Source organism: Aythya fuligula, chromosome 4 (assembly GCF_009819795.1).
Source record: "Aythya fuligula isolate bAytFul2 chromosome 4, bAytFul2.pri, whole genome shotgun sequence".
NCBI lineage: Eukaryota > Metazoa > Chordata > Aves > Anseriformes > Anatidae > Aythya > Aythya fuligula.
In genome coordinates, this window is record NC_045562.1 from 13,134,267 (window position 1) to 13,161,993 (window position 27,727).

A 27,727-nucleotide genomic window follows, 5' to 3' on the forward strand; every position below is an offset into this window, starting at 1 on the left:
TTTGGGATTTTTTTAATCCCAGCATACATAACAGGAATGTTGAGAGAAGCAGTTTTGCAACATCTGTGAGGCTTGTGTTTAAAATAGGATTATGAGGAACAAAACAAGGTACATCCATGAAAAAGCCATCTTTCTTCACAGCAAAACCGACTGTCTTAGGGGTTTTTACTTTTTATTTAGTGTTGATATTGTTTTCGTAACTTTTACCAAGTGAAAACAAAATACCTTTTTATCTCTGAAAGCCTTTGCTTAGGAGAATCAGCATGACAAGTTGAGACTATATATATAGTTCTAAAACTAGTTTGTTTTTTTTTTTTTTTTTTTTCAGTGCACATAAGTCATGAAGCTATTGTTTCATATCTTTTCTTTAGGAAAATGAGCCTTGTTCTTTTTGGCTGGTATTTTCTCTCTCTATTTGGTTGTGATGCAATCAGAGACGACCAGAATTTTAAGTAGTGAAACAAGTTTTCAAGAAGTTAAAATTGCAAGTCCAATCCAAAGGGTATGTGGCTTTGGAATTAAATTATTATTATTATTATTTAAATATTTTAAAATACCTAATTTGGTGGGGGGGGTTGTATTTTGCTTTTAACTTACACATAGTCAAGTTTCACAGCCCCCACTCCCCCAAAAAAGAGAGTGAGAGAGAAAAAAAAAGAGATTGCAATGTGCTCCTGCAGTTTATTCTGTGAATGCTTTCTCCTGGCTCCACTTGTGTTTCAGGAAGGAATGATGCATGTTTAGCAAATGGAGGCCTTCTGTGGGACATCCAGGTCTCCAAAGAGCTCTGACGGTACTGGACCTGTCATCTCAGTTTTTCGTTGAACAAACTTCTCCTGTCCTTGCGTTCATGCACGGCTGTGCATATGTCAAACAATTTCACTTCACTTAATTCGCTACAGATTGTGCTGTGAGCACCTGGTCCAGTTTTCCTCTGACTTCGCTGCATGATTTGGAGCAAACTGTAAAATCCTTTTTTTTTTTTTTTTTTTTTTTTTCTTTTTGCAGTAATAGTATTCCTAGAGAGTTGTGAACTCAGAATTGCCGTAAGCAGTGAATTGGATACCTGACAAATGGCCAGTGTGCAGGGTCACTGATCCTTGCTCTGACAAGGCTTCAGGGTGCTGACATTTGTGTTTGCTTCCTTACCTGGGGATAATTCTTACTCGGGGGCAGTTTTGGAGGGAGCAGCTGTGTAATACCTAGTTCTAGTATTTTGCAAACTCTCAGAGAGGTCTTCTGGAAGAGCTGGAAGCCAGCAAAGCGGGCTGTTCCCAGTTTGCATTTCTTGCCTGTTGGTCATGAAAAGAGCGATGCCAGAGCCTTGTCAGGAAGGTTCCCAAGGCTTGAAACCAGAGGCATCTGCTGGGGTTATGAACTGCTTAGCAGCCTGGCTTGGTGGCGGGGGGTGCTGTAAATTGATCGGCTCTGTCTTTACCTATACATTTTGCAGCTGTTGTGGGGAACACTTTATTTGCTGCACAGCTGCGGGGGCGAGAGTGGCAGATAAGTCGACTGGAAGAGATGGATGTGTGGTCACATAGGCAGAGGACAAGAAAGCGTGGGTTTGTTTGGGCTCTTCTGGATCTGCCTTCCTGCAAGAGGGCTGTGGGGATTTCTGTGGGGATGGGGACGTCTTTTCTTCATCTACCGCACCCTGAAACACAGTACGAAGTGAATGAGGAAGCCTAAAGAAAGCATGTTTGTGCTCATTTTGTATTCCTTTCCAATGGTGTGTTTCAGTGGCACATGTTCTGCTGAATGAAGTCATAAATTATGAAAAAAAAAAAAAAGTCCTAGACTATGAGATGGCCTGGCCTGAACACTGCAGCCAGCGCTGGGCTCCTTTGCTGAAAGCCTGGCCTGGGATCATCAAAAACTGAGTACACCACATTGCTGACATGCATGCCAAAGGGCAGGATGGCTCTGCTGCCTCTTCCTCCTCCTCCTCCTGTGTCAGCTGTGTCCCCAGCTGCTTGTGAGCCTGCAGAACTGGAGCTGACCCATTCATCTTCCCTTTTTCCTTCCCCTGTGTCAGAGTTTGACACCAGGACAGGCAGCACCAGCTGCCAAGAGCCCTCTCCCTGCCTCCCATCACCCACTCCTTGTTTCAGAGAAGGGCAGTCTCAGCCTTTCTAGATAACGCATACACTTTCATCCTTTCTCCAAGTCTCAGGTCACACAATCTGGTGTTATTAAAAGTCTTTGAGCCTCCGACACACGAGGTGAAAATACCCTAGATCAGACGCTGAAGGAGAAGAGCCAGCGCTGCTTTTCTGTGCCATTTTCTGAGCATTTCAAAATGGGTTGGACTTCTGTTAATTTAGAGGAATGCCCTTAAAACCAAGGAGCAGGTGTTCCACCTCACTGGGGCCAGTAGAGCCATCACAGGAGCTCTCTTGTTTTTCTCATTAGCTTGGTGACAATGTGGTAACATGCTGATAGTTCGTAATATTTTTATAAAAGTAGACATTTGTGAAATATCAAGCCACACGAGCTTCTTCTTGGGCTACCCACGATCTCTCACTCAAGTCACTGCTCTTGCCTTCAACACCTAGGGTTTCATAAGCTTGTTGAGGCCAAAGAGTAGATCAAACCTTTGTTGGATTATGCCTACAAGTGATCTGAATTTTTTAACAATTCAATGATTCTGGGTCTCTGGGTTGTGTTTTCTCACCAATCTTAATGGTGATGCTTCTTAAACTGTTTCACTTCCAGCCTAGCACAGCATCTTTTCACCAGGTCATCTTAGGTGACCCAGTTGTGCTTGGGTTTGGTCCAGTTCTTCTCAAATGCCCAGCTTCTTCCTTTCCTTCCCACCCCCAAGGTTATTTAGTAGTTTGGTGGCAAGATGTGTCTTCAGAAGGCTCTCCCAGGAGACACTGTAAGCTCTGTTTGTGCTTCTCGTGGGCTTAGGCTCTAATATGTTTCCATAAGATCTGGTAGATGAGGCCACGCAACAACAGAAGAGGCAGGCTACAACGAAAGGAAAAGGCTGATGTCCCATCACCACCACCATATAGGCATGGCCCTGCAGACGTCCCTTTGGGAACCTCCAGCAACGTGGCCATTTCATTCTTGGGTTTTTCCTCATCTAAATTGTCCAAAAGAGAGATTTCAAAAGAGAGAGCCTGAAGCGTGCATAGCCCCAGCGTCTGGCTTTGTCCCTTTGACCTCTTAGGGCCCCTCTTAGCCCTGTTTCCTATTTTCAGATTACTAAAAGCTGGGCTGAAAACTGAACCTCACCCTTAATTCTTTTTCCAGTTTGAAGCTAGCAAGATAAGTAAGTGTTGTTTTACATAAAAACTAAGCCTTAGCAAAGTGGACAGATTTATTGAATTACCTCATAGCAAAATGAGTGTGTTTCATTGTCACATAATTTTTTCTTTTTACTCCAGTGAGATTTTTTTTTTTTTTTTTTTAAATCTATTGATGCCATGGTGAAAATACTGCATTGGCTAAGAAATAGAGAGAGGGCACCACATACTGACCGCTGTAATAACGTACACCAGTAAATATTGTGCAAGAGCTCAGGGATCCTAATTTCCGAATGTAAAATATATTAGAAGTTAAGCTGTTGCAAAAGCGCACAAAAGACTTTTCTGAACCTTCATAAATTCATATGCTTTAAATTAGAAATAAAATAGTCTTTTTTTCATTAATGGTGAAAATGATAGGTCTTAGTGGTGCCTAATATTCAGTTCATTGCAAATAGTACCAAATTTCTACGTATTCACCGCATATATTTTATTGCTGTAATTTGTGGTTCTCCCAAGCAGAATAATATTTTTACTTCACCGAATATACCAGCGCAAGTTAAAGGTCTCAGATGTATTCCTTTAAAGTGACAGTTCCATTCCAGCTAGGTCCCTGCTTTATATCAGCGCTTATTCATTAAAAAACGACGTATAAAATGCAATGTCATCCTTCTCAGTCCTCGGCTCGTACGGTAGGGACCCAAATCCTGAAACACAGAGAGTGCTTTTCATTCCTGCGTGGGCTCGGGGCACGCCTTTGGTGCGAGCTGCCCGCCGCTAACGCGTTTACCTGCGTGCTTCGTTAAGTCAACACATCCCAACGCCAACCTGCCCCGGCTCCGCCTGTGTGGCAGCCGCCGCCGGTGGCAGCCTGGCTGGTGCAGCCTCCCCCGGAGCACCGTGGGGACCCCCGCCAGCCCCTGGCTCCGTTTCTGCTCCTTCGTCAGCTCGGCAAGTATGCGAGGGCTTTCTGCGCGCTCCTGCAGCCAGTGATTAATGAGTTCTTGGCGCGGCGAGGAGACAAGTGGAACAGAGGTAAGAAAGATGCTGCTGCACAGCGGGGAAGAGGGAGTTTTGCTCAGCTGGGGTTGGAGGACGCCCCGAAGTTTAGTGGAGGAGCTGCTCTGAAGCGGCACGTTTGGTGTTGCCTAAATCTGCATCCCTCAAGGAGGCGGTTGTGCCCTTGCACGTATGCAGGCGTGCCCGCAGCCTCTCCCATCTCCCCAGCACATCTGGAGCAGGATGTGGGGAAAACCACGGGAGCCTGGCCTTTCACCTTCAGCAGGACACGGTCTCCTCTAAAAAAACCTGCATCTCAGCATAGGTTTTGTTGCTGAGAGCTGGAGGAAAGCAGAAGATGAAATGAAGGCTCCTAAGCAGCAATACTCGCCTTGGTGATGTGTAGCTGGATGTGGGTGTCAGACTATTGCTGCTCCAGTGATTGTTTCTTCAGAGCATTTTGGGAGCGTGCCTTGAAGCCTGATCTGTGCCAGTACCTAAATGAGTGTATGTGCATTTGACATGGTTGGCGAATTATTTCAATCTTAAAATATTGCAAATCACTCCTGTGCATATGTGTAACTTGGGTTCATTACTTACGCCTGAAAATGCTAGAAGTTATGCCCTGATTTTTTCCTTATTCTTCTTCCTTTTTCTTTTTTTTTTTTTTTTTAAATAGTGCATGTTGTTAACATTTGCCGTGCAGCTTGTAAAACCTTGTTCCAAAGCACCAGTTCCGACGCCTCCTTTCTCTGCTCTTCACTGGCTCTCCGTAGCAGTTGCGGTAAAATCCCACCTCTCCAGCTACTTCGTAGGTGTTCCCCGATTCAGAGAGGAGAAAACAAACGCGTTGGTTTATTGCCCGGTTTTGTGGAAAGACTTTTCTTGTTTTGATGGGCATTTTACTCCAGCATCCAGTTGGAGACACTTAAGAATAAGCACTATTGAGAGAGGCAGCTGATGCGAAATCCGTCCTCACGGTTTTCTCAACAGCTGAAACGAAGTGGTGTTTTACCTACCAAGCATTATTAAAGGAAACTCAGCCATAGCAGCCGGTGTCAGCAATATGCCTCGCAATCAAACAAGAAATATGGTAGATACTCAAAGACATGAGATAACTGCCAAGGCTTATTGCAGAGCAAAGAGCTTTTCAAAAAATGTTTTCTCTGAAGAGCATCAGATTTCACTCACTTCTCACAGCACAGACATGCCTTGGCAATCATGATTAGCCTCATTTGGGCCTGTGGAATCCATTATTTTATAGCTAGTCTTGGAACTGGCAGTATGACAAACAGTTTATTCCTCTTTGGAGAGAAATCTGACCAAAAGACACAGAGCTTCAATTCAGCACTCCCCCACCTAGGATGTTTTCCCTTCCCGTTTATGGCTTAAGGCAAGGTACCTAACGTTTGCCTTGATGGCTCTGTCAGGCTCTCGACATCCCAAATTTATCTCATGCCTGGACGAGGACAAATCTTTAATGAACATCAGGCTATTGTTCCTTTTTTTAAAAGTCAGACAAGGAGGGTTTGCAATTAATCTGGCAAAGAAGATATAAATAGCTATGCAAATAATAATTATCTGAATTAGCTACATCTGCCCTGTTGCCAAGTGATCTTTCAGTGCTTTTAACATCGCAGGAGAAGGAAGGACTGGGGTGGTTTTCTGGCCCTGTTCACCCAGCCCAGTTACAGGTGGACTGAATGACCAAGACCAGTAAGACCTAGACTCCAACTTGCTTATGAGAGCTTCCAAGGGTTAGATTGGCTGTACCAAGCAAAATTATTTCTGAAAAAGCTCTTTGTGGGGTTTTAAACCATTTTTTGTTGCCTGTGCCCCATTTCTGAGTTCTCCTGGGCTGAGTGGGCAACAATGAGGTGCACCGTGGGTTGTTGTCCTGGAAAGCTGCATTCAGCAGTTCTGGAGGACAAAACCCTGCTGCCAGCACTTCTTGATCCACCTCCACATGTGCAGAAGCCTTTCCCGATGGCAGCGAGCAGCTCGGTGCTCATTTTGTGCCCAGACTTTTTTCAGAGGGACACTAAATGTTCTTGGAAAACGCGTGGCTATCCATTTTTTTTTTTTAACCTGGAGCTGAAAGTAACGCACAGCAATGCCTCTCTCTTTTAGAAAGCAGCTCACAGCCCAAGTGAGGTTTAATTCAAGCCTTCATCTCAGGGCCCAGATCTCCACCTCTTGCTCTTCAGAGCCTCAGGGCTGTGTTGCAGAAGGCTGCTGGGTGCTCGGCGTAAGACTTGCCATTGACAGCAGCAGCCAGCTGCCGAAAAAGCCCTGCGGACACTCAGCCCTGCAGTGCTTACATCCCCTTCTGGATCCGGGCTTTCTTTTTTCTTATTCCTTTTTTATTTTATTTTTTTTTATTATGGGAGAATGATGTCCAGGTGGCTGATTCTGCTGCAATTTAATAGCAGCTCACTCATCTGCTGTCATGCTGGAAACAATACGAGGCCAACTGCCAATGGAAGTTTGGCTGAGTGACTTGTGGCTGTAATTGAATTTCACACAGTATTTGTACGAGCCTTTTTTTTTTTTTCTCTCTCACACCAACCTCATCTTGCTGCTGCTTTTTAATTGCTGAATTTCAAAAGCAAACTGCGGCGGGACAACGACTTGGGATTGTTGCAGTAAATTAAGAAGTTGCTGCTCGTTTTTTTTTTATGTCATGTAGAGGTAACAGAAGGATGTGCGACAGCCATAGGGTCACACCAGAAGTCTGTTTGGCTTGTTTATCTGCCCCGATGATGAGCAGTGGCCAATGCTCGTGGCACTTCTCAAACCTGGGAAAAGTGGTGGCCGTGGTCATACCTGGGCAATGGAGCAGCCCTGCCCCGTTTTGCCTGGTTATGTCGCTTCTTCAGACAGAGCAGAGAAAATTAAATGATTCACCTCTGACAAACACAGTGAGTAGCATAAGCAACCTTTTTGTCTCCTGAATGCCTTATCAAGGATGAATTGGGTTTTCAGGCTTCTTTATCTCTAGGATGGCACTCTAACCATAAAATCTCACCACAGAAGAGATTTATACACATTAAAAAATCAGATACTTCTTCTGAAGATGAACTATGAATATAACAATACCTGCTACTTTTTTCTTTTTTAATATATTTTTATTCAGTGTAGTATATTTCAGGGCTCATTATACCTTAAGTGAATTATCTTTACTTGAGCAAAAAATATTTACCTCTTGGATAATACATTTAGAAGCACAGCACAATCACATTCAGCATCTGCTGAAGCTGATGAAGTGGCTGCCTCTTCAGGGGAGCCAGTCACTGTGACTGCCACCTAGAATAATAACAAGAGGAGAGAGTCCAAGGAAGAATAGAAATCATTCAGAGAATTTCAGGAAAGCCGAATGTTGCAAAACAGTTGAGAACTGTCTCACTGATCTCTGCTCTGCCAAAGGACATAGGCTCTTGCAGGGCTGGGCACGTAGCAGGGGTTTTACTGTTTAACCCCAAAACTCAGAACCCAGAAGTTTCATTGGCTTTCTGCAAGACTGATGCTTGTTTTTTTTTTCTTTTTTCTTTCCCCTTAACAAAATATTTAAAGGCATAACTTTTTTGTGTGTTTTGGTACCTAAAATGAGGAAATGAAGTCATAATATTTAAGCTCCTAGAAAATTGGCCTCGAGGGGACAGTGCCATGGAAAAGCATTTGTTATTTCTTGGGTTTTGGGGAGAGTCCACGTGAGGGCTAGGGCCCCCGATGCCTGTCATTCATTATACAAATCTCTAGCAAAAAGATGGCTTCTACCCAAAAAGTCCAAAATTTGATCTATAATGCACAAAACAATTTTGTAGGAAGCTATAACTTTTTTTTTTTCATCTGGCAGAAACCTCTGGTGGACAAGAGTTAATGTACATTAGTGGTTTCCTGGGTCCTGATGACTGTAAGTTACGCTGACGTGTGTTTTAACATTAATAATCCTTAGTATTATTTTAGCGAACATCTATTAAATTTAGTTATTATGTATTAAAAAGCAGACTGAAAGCACTGACATTTCAAGCAAGCCCAAATTAATGGTTTGAAAGGTTTCACAAATTTATCAGACGAATAAAAATCTAAAAAAAAAAAACAAATCCATTTATGAAAACTGACAGCTTTGATTTCTGCAAATCCATAGATACCATATTTAAGGATCTCATTTAGGTTGTGGCTTGTGAAAGCGTTTATGGATTATCGACGTTTCCAATCTCTGTAACTTCACAGTGAAATTAATTAGGAAGCGATAATTTTGGGAAGGCGTTATACGTGGCCCCTGTTACACAAGGTACTTACAGAGCACCTTTGTTTATGGATGCCTGGGTATTATATGAAAAATATAACGTGGAAATGGAGCAAATATTCATCCCTTTTATTAAATAAAGGATTAGCACTTTACTTGCTGTGAAATGCAAGCACTTCTGCTGTGCAGTAAGTCATGATTGCCCAGCTTTCTCCTGGAGAAACCATGGCTGCTCATGGCTTGGATGGCTGGACTGTTTTCTGGGTAAAAAAAACTGGGTGGCCAGGCCCAAAGGGTCATTGACAGTGGAGTTAAATCCATTTGGTAATGGTCACAGGCGGTGTTCCCTAGGGTTCAGCGTTGGGGCAAGGGGAAGAGCAGCTGGAAAAAGTTTGAACCTGAGCTCGCAGAACAGTTTTGGTCGGGAGGAGAAAGGCAGGAGGGAGGCTCAGAGCTGTGTGGGGTTCTTTCATAACAGGAGTTGGCAGCTGCGAGAAGGTTAATTAACAGCAATAATTGATAAGAATAATCTATTCATTCCTCTGGTTGGAGACGGGAAGTCTGTGTGCTTTACATTCAAGTGTCGAGTTGCTCCTGGGCTGCTAAGGCAGGTAACGTTAATGGGGCCTGTGCCCCCAGGGGAGATCCCCCAGGTAAAGCAGTGGCAGGGCACAAAGCACAATCTGTTACGGATTTATTTACTGTACCTCGCTAAAGGAACCTGACATTGTTCTTGCTCTGAAAGGTAAGGGAAATGATTTCTAGTAAACCTGTCATGTTGAGGGCAAAGTAAAAAAAGTGGTAAAACGGAATCAGGTGGCAAAAATGGGAAGGTGGCAACTGTAAATACTGTATTTGCAAAATAGTCTCAGAAATCCTAATTCCTCCATTCTCTCTGATTGCTCCTGAGCCTAGACCCAAGTGAGCTTCTCTGGCTGCACGCTGCAACTTTTCACAGGAAAAGCTCATAAAATTAAGTGCTTCATGGGGGCAAACAGGGCAGGAGCTAAGGGGGCAGCTTGGTGGGGAGGGAGGCTTGTGTCTTCCATAGCGGGAACAGTTGTACTGAAGGGACAGAGAGCAAAGACCAGCCTGCTACACACCGTATTGCTGTTGCTTTTCCTTTCCCCAAAGTCCAAATGTGGGCCAGCCTCCTGCTGGTTGCAGCTTGCTGCAGTGCCTGTGACTGGTTTTGCTCGTTATTAGGGTGTTGAGGGTGCAGCAGCCACCCAGCTGTGCTGCAGTGGGACCCCAGGCTTTCATATCAGGGTGAGAGAAATGGTCCAACGTGCTTTGGTTTGCATGTGTGCTGCAGGGAGTGAGCGCCGAGCTTGGCTATGTGGTCTCCTTTGTCATTTTAATTACGTGTCAGGAGAGCAGAACAAAACAGGGGCTGGTACTTGCGCAGCGTTTTGAACTCGAGGTTGCCAAAACAGCTTGTGTCATATCGATGCTGAGCTATCTATCTCTCTGACTGTTCTGGCAATCCAGATGTTGTGGTTTGTGTGTTGTTAAGCGCAAAATAATAAATAGTAACATATTTCCACTCTCTGGGTTTAGAGAGGTGTTTACTTTAGATCTGCTGCGCCAGGGAACTGGCGAGAGGATGATGACCCTCCTGCAAGGTGCACGCCCCAGTTGTGTTGCCTATGGTCTGTTGGCTGATGTATTCCCTTGGGAACCTCAACCACTTGTATAAATCATAGGGATTGGGAAAAGAAACCCCTCAGGAGCTTGTGTGCCCTCTGACTATTAGCATCACCGGGAGGACATCCTACCCAGCAGCAGATTTTCTTGTAGCCCGGAGTTTCTTTAGGACTGACTGCTGGGTCCTCTCATCAGTGACCCACCACGCTGAACCCGTGCTGTGAGTCTGATGCTGGTACCATTTGTATATTGCCTAATTGTCCAGACTTCCCAGTGTGGTAGCTAAAAGGGAATTTATTGACGAGTGCTTTGGTGGACTGAATTTTGAACAAGTCTCTTGTTTTGGTATAGAAACACCAAGAATCCTGTGCCCGGATGCGTCTTCAAAAAGGAAGAGCATCTTCGTCTCTGAACAACTTCTCCCTGGGCATGCTTTGGGGTACTGTGCTAGGTTTGCAGGTTCCCAAACCTATTTCTGCTTGACCCACTGAAAGGTGTGTGCGTGCCTGGGAGAGCCATGTAAATTGGGAGAGCTGTCTCTGGGTGCTGTAGGGAAGCCCTCAAGTCAAAGGCTGAGAGAGTTGTGGCTGTTCTGCTGTTGGTCCAAGGAGCTGGTTGGTGGGGGCAAGAGAACAGCAGTTAGCCACATCTGGCACGGAGCACCCTCAGAATAGCCGAAATGCTGCGTCTTACACCACTAAGGTCAGCCTCAAAAAACTGTTTTAGAAGTCCTTCAATTTCATCTTTAATTATGTGCTTAATGCTGAGTCTCTGCGTATTAAGTTTGACCTGGGAAGGACAGCAACAGGGATTGGATTTCGCTTACTCTGCTGTTACACATCTGTCCTGAAGAAAACAGCTGGCAGAGTACAGGGCACAACTTTTTGTTTACTTTTGCAGTTGCATTTAACATCCCCCCCTGCTCGGCTCATTTTTTTTTTTTTCCAGGAGTTTTTTGCTCATGTTGTGGGTTTGAAGTAGTGCCAGGGAGCGAGAGCTCTCTGCAGGACCCTCCTGATGCCGCAGTGTGCTCGTGCCTTGTAGAGTTGAGTGCAGCTCAACGTGGTGGTAAGAAAATGAGCAGTTAACGTTGCTCGAGTGTTAATTGTGCCGGAAATTAAGAGCGTGTTTTCAGAGCCTCTCCCCGGCAGCACGACGAGTATTTAATTAATTTGTTTGTGTGATTTTCTCTGAATGGGTGGCAGGGAATCTGCCTGATTGCTCGGCTCTGGGCTCAGCAGGGGCAGGCTGCAGCGGCTGACAGTGACACATTGGGCTTGGTTTCTCTCCCATCTGAAGAAATGGGTGAAAACCAGGGTGCGTGAAAAGTCCTGTAACTTCCCCCAGCGTCACCGAGGGGTTCTTGATTTCCTTCCAGCCTCCCATGCTGTGGAAGCCAAAGGCACCGGCCTGCAAGCAGCATAGGAAATCAAGGTGAAATACCCGTGCTCTGTTCAAACGAATGCGCCGTCAGTAGTAGAAGCAGAAGGTCTCACTGAAAGAGAAATAACTACGTGTACACATTTTTTTCTTAGATCCCTGTAGGGGAAGATGAGGTGCCTCCTGTGCTTTTAAATGCTACAAACGGGCAATTCCAACGTATTTTGGCATTGCAGAGGTGTAAAATGGACTGTAATCGGACAAAATTCAAAAAAATCTGTCAGTGCTGTGTACAAACAGGTTTGCAGGGGTATTTTTGCATAAATGAGGCGACAATCAGACCCTAATTCAACCCTTCCTTTGGATATAATGCAATGAGGTAAGCCCTCCGAGCTTTCCTTGCAACCTCGTTGAATAACAGAACGTTGTCCCAGGTAGAAGCAGAGGAATTAGTGACATTTAAAAGCATTAAGTCTTAAATCAGAAAGTGTGTATGTGGGATGCATACAAGGGAAGGCACCAAAAGCACCGTGCAGGAGCTCACCAAAACGTGCAGCATGTCTGGGATTGTAACAAGACTGGCTGTGGCACTGAGCACTGACAACACGCCCAAGCTCTTCAGGATAAGGGTGATCAGTGCTTCAGGTCACCCAACTCATTGTGAAAATATTATCTCCCACAGAAGCTTCACTTTAGGATATTGCTCGGTTGTTGGAGTGTGTTACCAAAGCTTTTGCTCATTGTGAAACATAAATTACAGCCTTCTACGCTGCCAGAGGTACAGTGTCCCATTAGGCCAGAAGAATTGGTGTGGCGTGAAGGCATATATTTGCACGGCTGTCACTACTTTCTTGCTTTTGCAAGGGATATTTAGTGTTTTTATTAATACCTTATTAACTGCGCCCAGCCACAGCCTGGGACAGGATGAGCAATTGCTTTGTGAGTCGCTCCAGTCACTGGGTCTGGTGCCTTTTAGCTCTGCTGGCTTTTTCCCTTGCAAAATCAGGTACTTGCACTGAAACGTGTTGTCTCTGCTCACGAGAGCCCTGACAGCCACATGGGGAAAACATTTACCTTTAACCTCAACCTGTTACAAGGTAGAGAACAGCCTGAATCAAAGCCCAGGTAAAAAAAGACTGCTTAAGCTTGGAAAAATGTTCGTTTGGGGAGCTTCTGTTATACAGCTGGCTCTGGACACGCGCCTCTGCACATGGTGAAGTGCAGATCCACATGTCTAGCCAATGCATTTGCAGCCTTATCCTGAAATTATTGAGCCTGTTGATCTTCCATTTAGCCTGCAGTTTCCCATCCAAACGAACGAGACTTTGAAATGCAGAGGGTTTGCAATCCCAGCACTGGAGGACAGTCATTTGGCAAGTGTCTCAGTCTGGAAGGGGCCAGAGCGAGATCTGCACAAGCGAAAACAAAGCACGTGTGCATACCTTTGCATTCCTGTCTCGCTTCTCTGAACAGAGATCTCTCAGCTGTCAAAACCGTACTGCTTTACTGGCAAGTTCTCACTTCTCCTTCGGTGATATTTTATGGGGCCTGTCTTCCCCCATACCTTCAGGGAAGAGGCCCTACAGAACCTGCACACCCGAGGAAGGGGAGTGCAGAAGCTGTTTGGGGGCCTCACCATGCCATGTGCTTGGTTTTCTTTTCAGAAAAGCGCTGACACACACAACACGCCACCACTGGTAAACGCAGGAGCGATATCCTGACATTTCAGTGTATTGCCATGAGGTTTTCTGTGTACCACTTGAAGGAGAGGCAGGTGCACGGAAAACAGCGCTGCTCCTTTGTTAGGCTTGTGCATCGTTTTCCAGGTTCTACCCTCCTCTAAAGAAATAGCTTTTTTTTTCCAGAGATTTGGCCATTTGGCTTGTTTGGCTGCCCAACGCAGCCTCGTGATGCTGTGCACTGCTGCCTTGGCATGGCTCATGACACAGGGATCCAAGCAGAGCACCAGCTCTTTGCTGACCCCCTGGCAGCATCCTGCCCCGCAGACAGCCAAGCATGGGGCAAAGACATGCAGGACCCTCATCCCCCTGGGATGCACACAGCTGCAGCCAGAAGAAGGGGTTGGTGCCACAACCACAGGGGGCTTCCAGATGACAGCCCCCAGAGCCTCTCACAGGAGGCGGTGAGATACAGAAAGTGAGCATTTAGAGATTAGTAAGTGCACTGCTTATATTTATTCTGGCTGCAAGGGGCTGTGTCCAAAGGGACACAGCCTCTTCTGCAGCATTATTATGCGTGGTGAATAATTCACAGGAAAAACATTCTGCAAGATGTGGGGTTGGGCTTTTTAAAGAGCGCTTAGATATTTTTAACTTGTTATCATTATCAGTCTTCGTACTCTTACTGACAATCATGTAAGTATTACAATATTTAAAATGTGTGTGCTTTTTGTATTATTTTTATTTTTTCCCAAGTCCTCCTGAGCTTGCTTCTCTGAGACATGGGACAATATTCTGCAAACATCTACCAATGGGCTTCATTTGACTCTCATAAGTTCTCTGTTACTGTCATAAGGGAATATTCTTCTGCTTAATAAAGTAGGCATCTCTATCTTACAGGTTTTTGGCTAAATACATGAGGATGTGTATTTTATAATGTTTCTCCTTGGACGAGTTCATTCTATACATAAATCTGGATCACTTGTATTTCAGAGTATGGGTATTTCATTTTGTTCTGTGAACCTAGTCCAAGGCTGCTGACAAGGTATCTCAGAAAGTTCAGGGGGGTTGGTATGCCCCAAGTATTGTTTTTTTTTTTTCTCTTAAAATATTTGTAAAGTTAAAATATGCCTGTATTTTGATCAGCTTATCCGCATATTATTCAGTGTATATGGGTGGAAGGGCTTTAAATATATATATATATATATATTAAAAATGTTCACATAATGTAGTTGTATCTAAAGTAAATTATTAAATCTTCCTTTTCATATGAAAGAGGTAAAGAAAAGTACCTGGCCAATACAGTACCATTAATCTATTCTCTTTTCTCCTTTCTCTCTTTACTTCTCTCTCTACAATAGAAGTGGAACAAAAAGGTAATTAAATACCTTTCAAATTATATATATATATTACTTATGTATAGGCTAAGTTATTTAACAGTTTAACGTTTTAGTTGAAATACTCTGTCATTAATTCTCACTACTTTTTTGTTAAAGTTTATTTAGTCTCTCTGCTGCTCAACTTCACGAGATAACTCATTTTTGCTGAAAAGTTTTACCAGTGCCACTTCCTTTCATTAAATTTCTATTCAAAGGTTTAGATAATTCCCTTTTCTCCTGCCCCGAAGAATTTGGAAAGCACGTGTACATACGTATGTGCATAAGTATATCTAATTACGTTGCAAAAGCCTTTCAGAAATGGCACCCCTGTACCAGCTCCTTGGGGTGGTTACCGAGACTCCAGTAGAGCAATACGCTTTTACACCAGCTGCTAAATCTGATTTTCCTCCTGTTTCGCTCTCCAGCGGATATTATCAATTTCTGAAGTTTCAGAAATAATTGGTTAAACTCCAAGCAGGGAGTACAGATGTGGGATCCCATCTGCTGGCCCTGTGCTACCCTAATCCTGCGGTGGGATGGCTCCTCGTGGCTCCCCGCTGCCTATCTCATCGCGGTGGTTATTCAAGCTCACGAAGATCAGCATGACAACCGACCAACAAATATTCTCCCCCTGAAGCACGTGCAGCCCCTCCGGGTTGGAAGGGTGCTGACGTGGATGGTGAGGGCCAAGCGAACCTGTTTTGCCCCGCACCATCCCTCACACCCCACTGTTGCCTCCCCGCGCAGCCGGTTGGGCTGTTGGCCTTTCCATGAGCCCAACATCAGCCCGGAGCTTCCTCCCATGCCTCGGCCACGAGCCAGTCCCCCTCATCCACCCCCGAAGTCTGAGCAGCAAAGCACCCTGGTTAGTCCAACTGCTCCTCTGTGCTCCTCTCATGTAACAATAGCAGGTATATGTTCTTAAGTTTGAATCACTACTATATTTAACAGGACATTTTTTAACTGATTAAAATCTAGACCTTGGGTTCCTCTCCAGTGAACTTGATGCTTTTCCTTCTTTCCTTTCTTTCTTCGTTCCTTCCTTTCTTCCTCCCTTCCTTTCTTCCCTCCTTCCTTTCTTCCTTCCTTTCTTCTTTCTTTCCTTTTCTTTTCCTTTCAGCATTCATACATCATTCATTTTCAATTGTGTGGACTGCATGTTTTGTGTGTCCTGTAGCGGCTTCCAAAACCTCATTCCTAGTTACACTACTGGGCTGTAGTTGGGTATTCCCTTCCACTCCCTTTGCTTTAAATGCTCTTCTGAGTTGCTAAGGGATTCGCCTCTGCTTTGCTGTTGGTACCCGTTAAATATTTAATATCACTTGGGCTATAAGGATGGGACTTTCTTTCTTTTATTTCCATTTCTAGGCCACTCTTCAGTGGGCTGTTCAAAATAACTATGTGGAACAATTCCCCGGGAGTTTACTCCTTCACCTAGTAGGTACAGATTCACTGCAGAATGTAATCTGGAAATACAAACCCAGAAATCCTTTGGGGGCACACACTCATTTCAGAGTTTACAAAGGCGAGCGGTCCAAGTAAGTACACCTGTAAAAATAGATTTGAAAAGCAATAAGAAAATGAGACAAAGTTGATAGAAAAAGCAGAAAAACAATCCATTTGATGGAGCAAGTCTTGTTCTAGAGACTTGGCCGCTGGAAAGGCTGGTCTCCAGTTACAAGTCGTTGCTTGTGGGTTTCCTCTGATCTCCAGTGTCCTCTGCTGCAGACCTAGAGGCTGTTTCAGTGTTTGGGCCAAGCACCCCCGGACTGTCACTAACTTTGTTTTTTTGTTTTAAATTCTTTTCCTTTCCAACAGTTTTTCTTTGCCCTGGACTGCTAAAAGGAGTATACCAGAGCGAGCACTTATTCGAATCTGACCACCAGTCCGGTGCCTGGTGCAAAGACCCTCTGCAGGCATCTGACAAGATCTACTACATGCCCTGGACGCCGTACCGAACGGACACGCTGACGGAGTACTCCTCCAAGGACGACTTCATCGCCGGGAGGCCAACCACAACCTACAAACTCCCACACCGCGTGGATGGCACGGGATTTGTGGTGTACGATGGGGCTTTGTTCTTCAACAAGGAGCGAACCCGAAACATAGTCAAGTTTGACTTGCGGACAAGAATAAAAAGCGGGGAGGCGATCATAGCTAATGCGAATTACCACGACACCTCTCCCTACCGCTGGGGAGGCAAGTCTGATATAGACCTGGCTGTGGATGAGAACGGGCTGTGGGTAATCTATGCAACAGAACAAAATAATGGCAAAATAGTCATTAGCCAGTTAAACCCTTACACGTTAAGGATAGAAGGGACATGGGATACTGCCTATGACAAGAGGTCAGCTTCTAACGCCTTCATGATCTGTGGGATTTTATATGTGGTGAAGTCTGTGTATGAAGATGACGACAATGAAGCCACGGGGAATAAAATAGACTACATATATAACACTGACCAAAGCAAGGATAGCATGGTGGATGTGCCCTTTCCAAACTCCTATCAGTACATTGCTGCTGTGGATTATAATCCCCGGGACAACCTCCTGTATGTATGGAACAACTATCATGTAGTGAAGTATTCCTTGGATTTTGGCCCACTGGACAGCAGAGCAGGTAAGGGTTTCGATATTGAACCAAAATATAAACTGGGTTTTCTATTTGTCCACACAAATAAGGTGTCAAATTGAAATATGCTTCTGTGTTAATGGTCTGCCTGTGTTTGTAAATTTAGCCCCACCACAAGACCTACGATGGATATTCAGTCGTTAGTACACACAGAATATATTTTTAATGTCTTAGCTTGAAACAAAATAGAGAAAGGAGTGTGCTACCCATAGCTAACCCGAAACAGTCTCCAAACGTCCGTGTTCTTTCTCACATCACAGGAATAGTAACACTATTTTCTTCTTAATTGAATTTTGCTCCGTACATAAGATCATCATCCCTTCTGCAGGAATTTTGGCAAAACGAAGCATGGAAGATGCTGTCACTGCAAACAGTGTGGGGCAAATTGCCAGCCAGTTTAAATGAGTTAGTTCCATTAAGCTGGGGGAGGCCGGGCCTTTTACAGAAGCCAACAATAATTGCGTACGTGAGCGTGCACCCACAAGTGTATCTCTAGAGTCAGGAGAGGAACTGATAACAAAATCTACCAAATTGTTGGTTTGTTTCTCTTTCTTTAAAGTTGCTTTTTTTTCCCCTCTGAATTTCATTCGGGTCTATGTCTTCGAATACTTTCTCTAAGATACGAACATCCAGTCCTCAGAGGATTTCCAGCTTTCTCATGTGTTTTTCATGTCATAAATTACGCTGGTAATTACTTAGTTGGGTTATAGTCACTAAAGATTACCAATTTCATCATTTTGCAACTATCGTGGTCACAGTTGCTACTTGATTAGTACCATGATTTAGCCTAAATTGTGGTCAGACTTGTTTGGTGGTGCAAGAATTTTCAAACTGTATTAGCTCAATATTTTTCAAATGATTACTGCTATGCGTAAACATAATTTAGTCAGAGTTATCAGGTATTTCTTGTGGTGGACTGTGTATTTAGAAATGCTGAAAAAGGAATGTGAAAGAAATATAATGTAGACAGTAAACTACTTGGTTAGTAACATGTTTATGCCAAAAATATTGTTTTTTGATAATAAGAAATGCTAGGAAGCAGATCAGTGGATTTAAAGCTTCAGATTGCCAAAAGACAAGCAAAGAGGTTTTTGCTGCTGAGCTTTTCTTTTCCTTTGTGCAGCCTGTCATCCATATTAAAAAAAAAATAAAAATAAAAAGAGATGCTGAAAGAAACTGGCAATATGAAAATCTGGGGAGGGGTGGAACAGAAGTAGTAAAAGAGCAGTGAATTTCCAATTTTATACAAAAACGTAAGGAAGAGGAGAAGAATATCGTGAAGAGGCAAATGAACAAACCCAAGTGACTGTTAAGGGAAGAGCAAGGACCCTTTCAATGTTGTTGACCTCTGCAAGATCTCAGATGAGCAAAAAATGAAGTAATACTTTTCATTCTCCCAGCTTAATGATGAGCATGTACTTTCTGAGTGGTGGAGTGAAGCAGAGCAATTTGTGAGTTATTGGTTATCCCCAAGGACTGAAAATCAGTTGCATCCCTTATATTTCACAGGGTTTCTCTCCTTTTCAGTGAATCATTTACAGGTATTACAGTGGACTCTCTACTACTCGGGTTTTCATAAGGTGACCATTTTCAGTAATAGCATCTTTAATAAAAAAGCTGTCATCAATGAAAAACTCAAATCTGCACTTTTTTTGGTGAAAAAAATAAATGCCTTCACCACATCCCATTTTCCCAACTGTGTCTAAGCTGGCGAGATGTGAGGGCAGCTGAAAATCTTGCAGAGGTATGGAAATGTGTTAAGTGTAAGGCTTTGATGTATCCTCATGTCATTCTGTTTTCCCCTTTAATTTCGCCGATGTCTGGATGAGAATTTAAAACCCAAGAGTGACTATAATGGAAAGCTGAGGTAGATGTTTGCTTTTGATCTTGGAAAGGAGAGGGTTAAGCTGATGTCAGGGAATCTGGTAAGCATTCTCGGATGTTCCTTTCCTACATTTTTGATAGCTTTGTAATGTGGGCACGAAGCTGAATTTTACATGCATTTCTCTTTTCTGAAAATTGCTGGGATTTCCTGTTTGGCAGAACTGTGTTCGTATCCCGTTACCTCACTGTTTTACGGGTTTACAGGACTTCTGAGAGGGCTGCTCTGACAGAAAGTGAAATTTTCGATTAGACAACTCGAGTGGGCCACGGCACTTCAAAGTGAAGAAAAATATCTTTGCAGAGCCAGTTCAGTGCTCTATTACCCCCACAGCCTGATTAGTGGGAACATTATTTTGCTAGTCAGTGAAACAGAAGCACTGATTTTTAGTTGGATAGGTGAGCAAACACTTGCTCAACACCAATTTCTTTTGTAGAGAGGAGCTGGTAGACCAGGTCCATGTGATTCTTTTTTTTTTCCTGAGGTCAGGATCCAACGCAACACATTTTATGGCTAATGTGAAATTTCATCCTGCGTTGCTCCATATATAATAGTAAATATATGGCTGGATTAAACCCATCATGGCTCTTCCATCAAAGAGCAGAACAGGAGCCAATGCAATACTGGGAAAGCAGTGAAAACCCAGGACATATTTTTTTAATATTCTTTTATTTATTAATTCATTTTTATAAATAGTGGACTTTGGATATTTTCTCCCTCTTTCAAAATTGCCATTGCTTCTCACTTTCTTTAGAGCAAGGTAATGTTCAAAGAGAGAATGTTTTTTGCAGTTACTATCTATAGCTTTACAGTTTGAGTAACAAAATATGTAAACAATATCAGCTTAATTAGAAAATAAAAGAACGATTGTAAAATTGATGGGTCAAACAAATTGGTTGTTAAAAAACAATTAAGGGTGAAGTTTTAGAAACAGAGCTCTTAAAACCAAAACATTGATCATAACAAGAAAAGTGATGTATTTAGCAACCAAAATAGCCAGTAACGTATTTGAAACATATTTGAAATTTCTAGTATCATGCATTTCAAGGATATGTGAAATTAGAAAAACAGGTGCTGGAGGATCCGGTTCACTTAGAGTTAAACATTTTTAGTCTTTTCCCAGATTGTCCAGGGAACCTGGAAGGAGGCAGAAGTCTTTTGTCTTACAGGAAAGGCAGAGATCATATCCTCTTACTCTTCACAGTGATTAAACACTTTCTGTATGTTTTAATTAAAGGTCTGTTTGTTCAAGTAGGTTTGGTGCATTTGTGAGATCTTCACTGTCATAGAGCTTTTCCAACTCGTTGATTGAAAAAATGGGCTTTTATATCTCACAGAAAACGTGTCAAAATCAGGAGTTTCCGTGCTTGGCTTCTCTAGCAGCTAAAGGTACAAGGAAAGACAAAAAAAAAAGTACTAAAATCTTAGGTGAGCTACAAAGCTGGATTCATCTGACCTAGAAACAATACAGGGCTCTGGATTGAATTAAACTAAGTGTTATTCTTTTTCAAAAATTGAAAACGGTGCCTTTTCAGGATTTGCCCTTTTTTTTTTTTTTTTCTTTTCCTTTTGAATTTTTGGATTTGGCTGGGATTATTTTCAGTTATCACAAAAGCAGTTTTGAAAGCAAATACTCCTCACTGCCTGCAAACCCTCTGAAACCATTCACTTCGAGAAGTGAACCTGAAGGCACCAAAAATCTTTGAAGCATTTGTCCTTCAGCTTTTGGCCTCTAAAATAAGTCTTTTTTTTTTTTTTTTTTTTTTTTGAGGGTGTTTCTTAATAAATGCTCCTGAGTTCTTTTTTCTTCTTTTTTTTTTTTTTTTTTTTTTTTTCTTCTCTTGTGTAGCTGATCTTGAGTTTGCTGATTTGATGAAATAGTGAGAATAGCAATGCAAATCTAGAAGTATTTTCTGTCACATGCTTCAAGATGCTTAACGCAGAAGGTGTTCGGGTCGATGTTTTTTGTACCCCACTAGATGTGCAAAGAGGTAAACCTGCCTGTACCAACAAGAATGAAAAATTCTCTACAACCTAATCAATCTTAATATTCACCAGAGTTACCCGTTTTAATCATCACCCACTTGTGATACAGTCTGCATAAACAAACTCAGGGAAGTATCAACAAATCCTCCTCTCCAAAAAGCTGAGCGCTCCGATCCCGCGCTCCCTCACATCGCTGCATACAAACAAGCGCCTCGTGACTCCTCCACAGCTCCCAGCCCAGCACCAAATGGCCAATATCTTCCAGTGCCAGGTGGGCCAGAGGAAAAGTTTTATCTTCTAAAGGTTTGAAGTGCTGTTCTTGTGAGGGAGCTCATGATGCGCGGGCCCTTCAGGCCAGAGGTTTAGAGCGAGGAGCTCTGTCCCGTAGCTCAGCTGTGAAGAAGCCCAGAGCCAAGGATTTTCTCCCTGTGGTCTTTTTGGGGCAGATGGCTGCTCGGTGTGGTGTAAAACACCACCAGCACCCCTTGTGCCCACCCTGGTGCTGTGCCCTGCAGGGATGGGGGCGGCTGTGCCGTGACACACATGTGTCACCGAGTGCTGCGGCACAGGGTCAGTAAACGTAGCCACAACCCTTCTCAACCCCAACCTGCCTCTGATGGCACGGAGTGATTAAGAACCTGCCCTAAGGTGATTTTCGCAGTGTGATTTGTGCCAGCAACCTTTTATTAAGGCACAGCCTGTCACTGCGTGCTGGGTGTTATGAAATGGCGGAGCCTGACAGGAGGGCTTTGGTGGAGGCCAGGGGTACGTGGCCTATGTGGGCAGGGCACGACTGTGGCTTTCCAAAACTTCAGCCCCCTCAGCAGGGCACACATAGCTCCTGTGTGTTCACTGGGCAGCTGCAGCAAGGCCTTGAGATAAAGCAGCACTGAGATAAAGATCCCTACATGCGTGTTTGGGATCTGGGTATGGTGGCAGCCACCTGCAGTGACACTTGGTGATGGCGGAGCTCTTTGCAGGCACGTGGATGGTAGGACTGGAGCATGAGGCATTGGGGAAAGAAGTGCTGCCCTCGTTGCCTGGCCGTAGCCATCCTCTGCTGGAAAAGCTCCATTTAGGCCACTAGTGATTTTCTGTGGCAGGAAAGAAAATGCAGACCTCCTACTTTTGAGGAGACATTTTGTTCTTCCCATTAAGTTATGTCCAGGAGACCCTGGAAATATAATATTGGCTATTTAATGGCTGTAAGAAGTTAATAAATAAATATGCCCTATACATAAGAAAGATAGTGACATGATATAGGACTTATAATACAGCCTCTTTGTGCTTAAGTGGCTTTCCTATATTGCATATTAACACTGTGGAGTGCCAGTCTGGTAATGAAATGTGATGTGAGCCTTCCATCCATATCCATGATATTTTAAAAACCTCAGAGGGTGCCTGTCAAACTTTTATCCTTCATGTCTGTCTTTAAATATTGCAGGATGCTCTCTTGACGTGTGATTGCAACCATTTTATTCGGTAAGGGCGATGTGTTATTTTTTTTTTTCTTCCTAAAGCAGTTTTACAATGCAGATAAGGTGAACCCTCCGTCCTTATAATATGCTAATTAAGTGCATTTGTGTCTTGGGTAAAAGATGTGGCGGTATGGTGATGAATAAGAACTTTAAACACATATGACACCTCGTTAAAATGTAATTTTCACATCATAAATCTGAGGCCTTTACTTTGACAGCTGAGTAATGTGGATAGTGGGCAGAGGATCTTGAACGTTTCAGAGCTGTCACGTGCTAATAGGTAGCTGAGAGCGGCTTCCTGCACCGCTCGCCTTTAATGCCATACATCCTTGCCTGGGAAATGCATCAAAAGGGCTGCTGAATCTTAAACCCCACTTGTGCACAGGATATGAATTGCTATCGCTCCGAGATCCCGGTGCGATAGGACATGCTTAGCATCTCTGGAGTTGAATCCAGGCCGCATTTTAAAAGGCCAGCTGAGCCCTTCGGGTGAGCAGCTTCTCCTGGCAGACAAGGGCCGTTTTTAGGGAGCTGCTGAGTGTTTAATTGCAGCTTCTCCTGTGTTTTTATTTTCCAGTTGCTTTCCTCCCATCTAGGAGCATCCCTAGTTCTCTCCCTCCTGTTCCTCTCCGTTGCTTACAGTGACAGCTGCTGGTTGCAGAGTGCTGCTGGAGGTTTTTGGAGAGACCAGCCCTTGCTTTCAGCAACCTTTGCTAATTCGTATCATGAATCAGAGCCTTGGCTTTTATCCTTCGATATTTGCACATATATGCCTGTCCCATTTATTCTATAAATATTTCAGTCCCCTTTTTGCTATTCAAGACAGAAAGACCTGTCTAAGTTCGGAGGTGAGGAAAGCAGCACAAAGACTCTTCATCTTTTATAACAAAGCTGGCATCTCAACCTACATTTGTTGGACAGCCAGTACATGAAGCTTAGAAGGACGGGGGATATTTCACCTAACTGGGACACACTGGGATCCAGAAGTGCACAACTCATGTTTGTTCACCAGTTTGAGGCCTAATCTCTCTGTTCGTTTTTGTCCTGATTATTTTTTTTTTCCTCTTTACAAAGCAGTGTTAGATTACAGAATAACAAAGCCTCATACCACTGGACACTTCTCTAAAATTATTGATTTCTGCCTTTTACCAAGAAAGCTGAAGTTTGAGCTCCCTCCTCTATCTTAAAAAAAAAAAAAAAAGAAAGAAAAGAAAACTTAAAATGCAAGATTCCTCAGCTTCAAAATACTCCCTTTGTGGAGCATTTCATAAATATTAATACTGTTTGGTTAGCACAGCGGGAGTATCTTCACTGCCTCTCCAGTACGAATAAATATGTGGTTGCTCCCTTCTCCTAAGTAACAACACACTTCTCTCCGTGGGTGTGGAACGGGAGGCAGCCTTACCATGCAGAGGCAGAGAAGTCCTCTTTGGGGCACCTCTTTAAGCCACACTCAGAAGATGTTACAGCAGAACTAATCCCATGGGGAGCTAAACTGGGCTGCTGCTGTATCTCTTTGGAGTTGAGTTGTTCCCGTTGCAAACCATATGGGAATTTGCTATAAAATCTGCACGCAAGTCACAGCTCCTGTTCCCCACAGGCTGGGACGTGTCCGTGTCCTCTTCCTAGGGGCTTACAAGCTGGAGTGCTTTGGGACTGGGCTGGTGGGTAGCCAGCATGGGTTGGCAGTGAGGAAGGTCAATGGGAAAGAAGTGATTAAGCAAAACTTGACTTTGAAGCTTCATAACAAAAGGAGACAGGTGATTTTTGGATGTGCTGCTGGAGATAGCGGGGTGGTCACAGAGGGAAAAAAGACATTAAACGTGTGTTAAACGGCATCTTCTCAATGCATTGCCGTCTCAATTTAGATTATAATTCTGCACCTAATTCCTCATGGCTCACCCCACAGAGTGCAAACACCCTGTGCTCCCTGCAGCTCTGCTGTGGTGTGGCTGCAGACCTACTCGCTTGGCTTATGACATGGGGACAAGGCTGCCTTCCTCATGTGCCAGCTTCTTTTTTTTCTTTTTTTTTTTTTCCTATGTTTTTTTTTTTCAATGAGCAGCCTTTTTCCTGCTCCCCACTGAAAATACCTCCACCATGGCTCTCCTCGCTTGTCTACCACTGATTGTGTTTGTTCTGGAAATGAATACTGTAATATTTTTAGCACCACTTATTAAGACTCGTCTCCTGAAGCCTTGTTCAGCGTTGCTAATTAACTTCTTCAGTGCCGCCAGCGCTCCGCAGTGCTGCCATGCCAGGTTTTCTTTCCTCTTTTTAGGTCAAAAAAAGCTGATGCAGATGCCCTGACGCTTTCTGCTTTAGAGTCAAAGCAAGCAGAGGATGCAAGGGATGCTTTTCAGGATGCTGGCCTTGATACTCAGGTTAAAGAGGAATAAAAAAGCTCTTTAGGAGTAAGCCACAAGATTAGTGAACCTTTGAAGGAGGCTTTACAGAGCCTTCTCTTGACTTGAGGAAGCTGTGATTTAGCATCCCCACATCCTTCAAATGTAGCAGCAAGTAAACTTTCCAGACACCTACGGTATAACTGTAGGGATGAAAAGTACCCAAAGGATATAGGAGAAGTGGAAAGGTCAGCCTAGTACTCAGAAACCCAGCTGAACTCTCGTGGTAGGGTTGGATTGATGGCTTGATCACAGGAAAATTATTGAATTTACGTTGAACATGCAAAAAGAGTTTTTGTAGTTGGTTCCTAGATCTTCATGTTTCTGGAGAAGTGGGACCAGCCGTGAAGGGCTGTGAAATACTAGGCAGTGATGCTGTCAACAACCTGACATGGGAAGACTGGCAAAGCCTAGAAAAAAATATTTTTTTTTAGAAAAAAAAAAAAAAGGACACGTTGAAGTATACCTTCCTGAAGTGCATTTTGGCATAGTGACTATGTTAAATCAAGAGAATTGGTAATGAAGAAAGCGACAATAAAACAGTGTTCATTTTTTTGGGGTAAGCAGTCTTCCAAGCGTGTACAGGCAAAGGTTAATACAACAAAAAAAGTTTCTGGAACAAAATCCCGAAGATTTTGGAGAGCCATTCTTTAGATAAAGCCTCCAGAGTTGGTGGGAGTCTGGATCTGGACTTCAGGAACCAGTCCTGGAAGGAATGGGCACTTTGACTTCCTAATTCGTGTCTAAATCAGCAGAAGAGGACAGTAGAAATTGTATGAAACAAACAGTGACCGCCCATGTGAAGCTGAGTCACGGTATCTGCCCTGCATTTTTGTTCTGAAAAGGCTTTTTTCAAGGGTGTGCTTGTGATTGGGGGGCAAAGCAGATGATGAAGGCCTAGCTGAAAGAGACGCGTCCATTAAAACAACACAGTGATTGTTCTCTGCAACGGGATTTCTTCACTCTAATAGGATTTTTGCTTGATTAAAACGCGCTGAGAGGCAACAGGACTTAGGGTACATTTCAGTGAAACATAAAAGACAATTTAAAAGGACTGGCACTGAATAAGCAAATGTTTCTTGTTACATACCTACTCAGGTCTGTGTCCTCACAAAGTACCAGATGCTTCAGGCTCAAAAGGGCTGGGGGAGAGGGAAGCAAAGAAATAGCAATGTTGGGCTGGGCGAGGGTCCTCTGCCTGGTGCCTTCCTTGTAAATACAAGCTCTTCTTGCAGATAAACAACAAAAACCTCCTTCTGAGCCTGGTGGGAACTAAGCAAAGCTTTTGGGTAGCCGAAAAGTGCATGGTGCGTTGTGTAAGGCCACTGCAATGTGTTCCTTTCATATAAATGAGTTTAAATTGACTTGGGTATGAAGAGTAGAACAGAGAATTAAATTAGATTAATAGATTTTTTAAGACCAGAAGGGACCATTAGCTCATTTAGCCTGACCTCTGTAATGCATTCGATTGGATTTCATCTGCTTCCCCTTGTAGTGAGCCTAATGACTTGACTTTAACTGAAGCATATCTTCCAGAAAGGGCGCCCAGGCTCCAAGAGACAGTCCGTGTGGCACTTCGAGGGGTGCATTTCTCGTGGGGGTATTCTCTCCCATGCTGCAGAAGTAAAATAATACTTGTATTGGAAATATTTGGTTGTACTGCCCAGCCATTCAGTCCAATTGTACCTTTTTGCATCACGAGTAAAATAAGTCACAGAAGCGCTGCTTGAATTACACGCTTTGCACCTTACACCCCGTGCTCAGGAGGTTGCCTTCTGCAGGAGTCACTGGTAGCTCTGAGATTAATTTTCTTTTTAAAGGTGTTAGAAATTTCTTACATCGAGTCAGAAACTCCTGAATAGACTGAGAAAGGTAATTCACTAGCAGTGGCAAAGTAGCTTGCTGGGCACTGAAAACAAGAAAGGAGCCTTCTCCTTTCAGATTTGTTCTTTATGATGAGCGTCACTAAATGCTTCTGTAAACTCTGTTTTTTAATTAGAAGAAATTACCAGTCTGCAGTGCTTGCATACTGCTCTCTTAATGCCACTTCCATTTTTATTTGAACCAGAGTGGTAGGGAGTGACATTTAAACCTCAGAGTTTGTCATCAAGTTCTAATTTTCTCGTTGATGAGAACATCTGTCCATTGGAAAGGGCAAAAACTCATTCCAGCAGTTTTTCCATAAGGTATTGGAAGATTTAGTTCCAAATGGGTTTTCTGGTTGTTGCTTCGGCTTTATTGCCTTTTGTTTTCCCCGCTTATTTTTTTTTTAAAGGAGCTTGTATTTATACTGAGTAAAAGAGAGGCAGGGAAGTGAACCGCAGAGGACAGAAGAAGCACTTTGGGAAATGGCCATTAAATTATATCACGGGCAGAGTCACACCGGGTTTTTCATGTCAACCTGTATTAGCATATTCGGGTGGAAAGAGGTTGCCATTTCCTTAATATGAAATCATGAATTGGCTGCACTAAAAAATGTCTCACTTGTTACGCTGTGATATTACTATATAAACAATGTATTTTTTCATTCTAACACCATATTTTGTGATATTCTGGGTAAGCTTCACCTTTGGGCATTTCGTTGTGGTTATTGGCCACCCCAAACCTGCAGTAGCTGCGAGAGGCTTCATCTAGGCTTGTGGTTTTATTATGTTAAGCACTGTGAAAACTGGTGTGTTACCCCCTCTTTCTCACTTTTCTGTTGGAAAGAAGAAACATTAAAATGAGCATTTATCAAGGAGCGCTGAGCAACTCC

The 27,727-nt window shown here is 43.5% G+C and overlaps 1 protein-coding gene across 16 annotated transcripts in view; it reads left to right on the forward strand.

Annotated features, from left to right (window-relative positions):
- Nucleotides 1–27,727, forward strand: part of ADGRL3 (adhesion G protein-coupled receptor L3) — a 509,872-nt gene that overhangs the window by 319,680 nt on the left and 162,465 nt on the right. For 13 of the 16 annotated variants that reach the window (XM_032186442.1, XM_032186447.1, XM_032186430.1 and 10 more), the window contains exons 6-7: nt 14,573–14,587; nt 16,409–17,209. In XM_032186442.1, coding sequence (XP_032042333.1) covers nt 14,573–14,587; nt 16,409–17,209 — 816 coding nt within the window. The remainder of the gene's footprint in view (nt 1–14,572; nt 14,588–16,408; nt 17,210–27,727) is intronic. The other 3 variants (XM_032186432.1, XM_032186437.1, XM_032186440.1) reach the window with 1 other exon arrangement.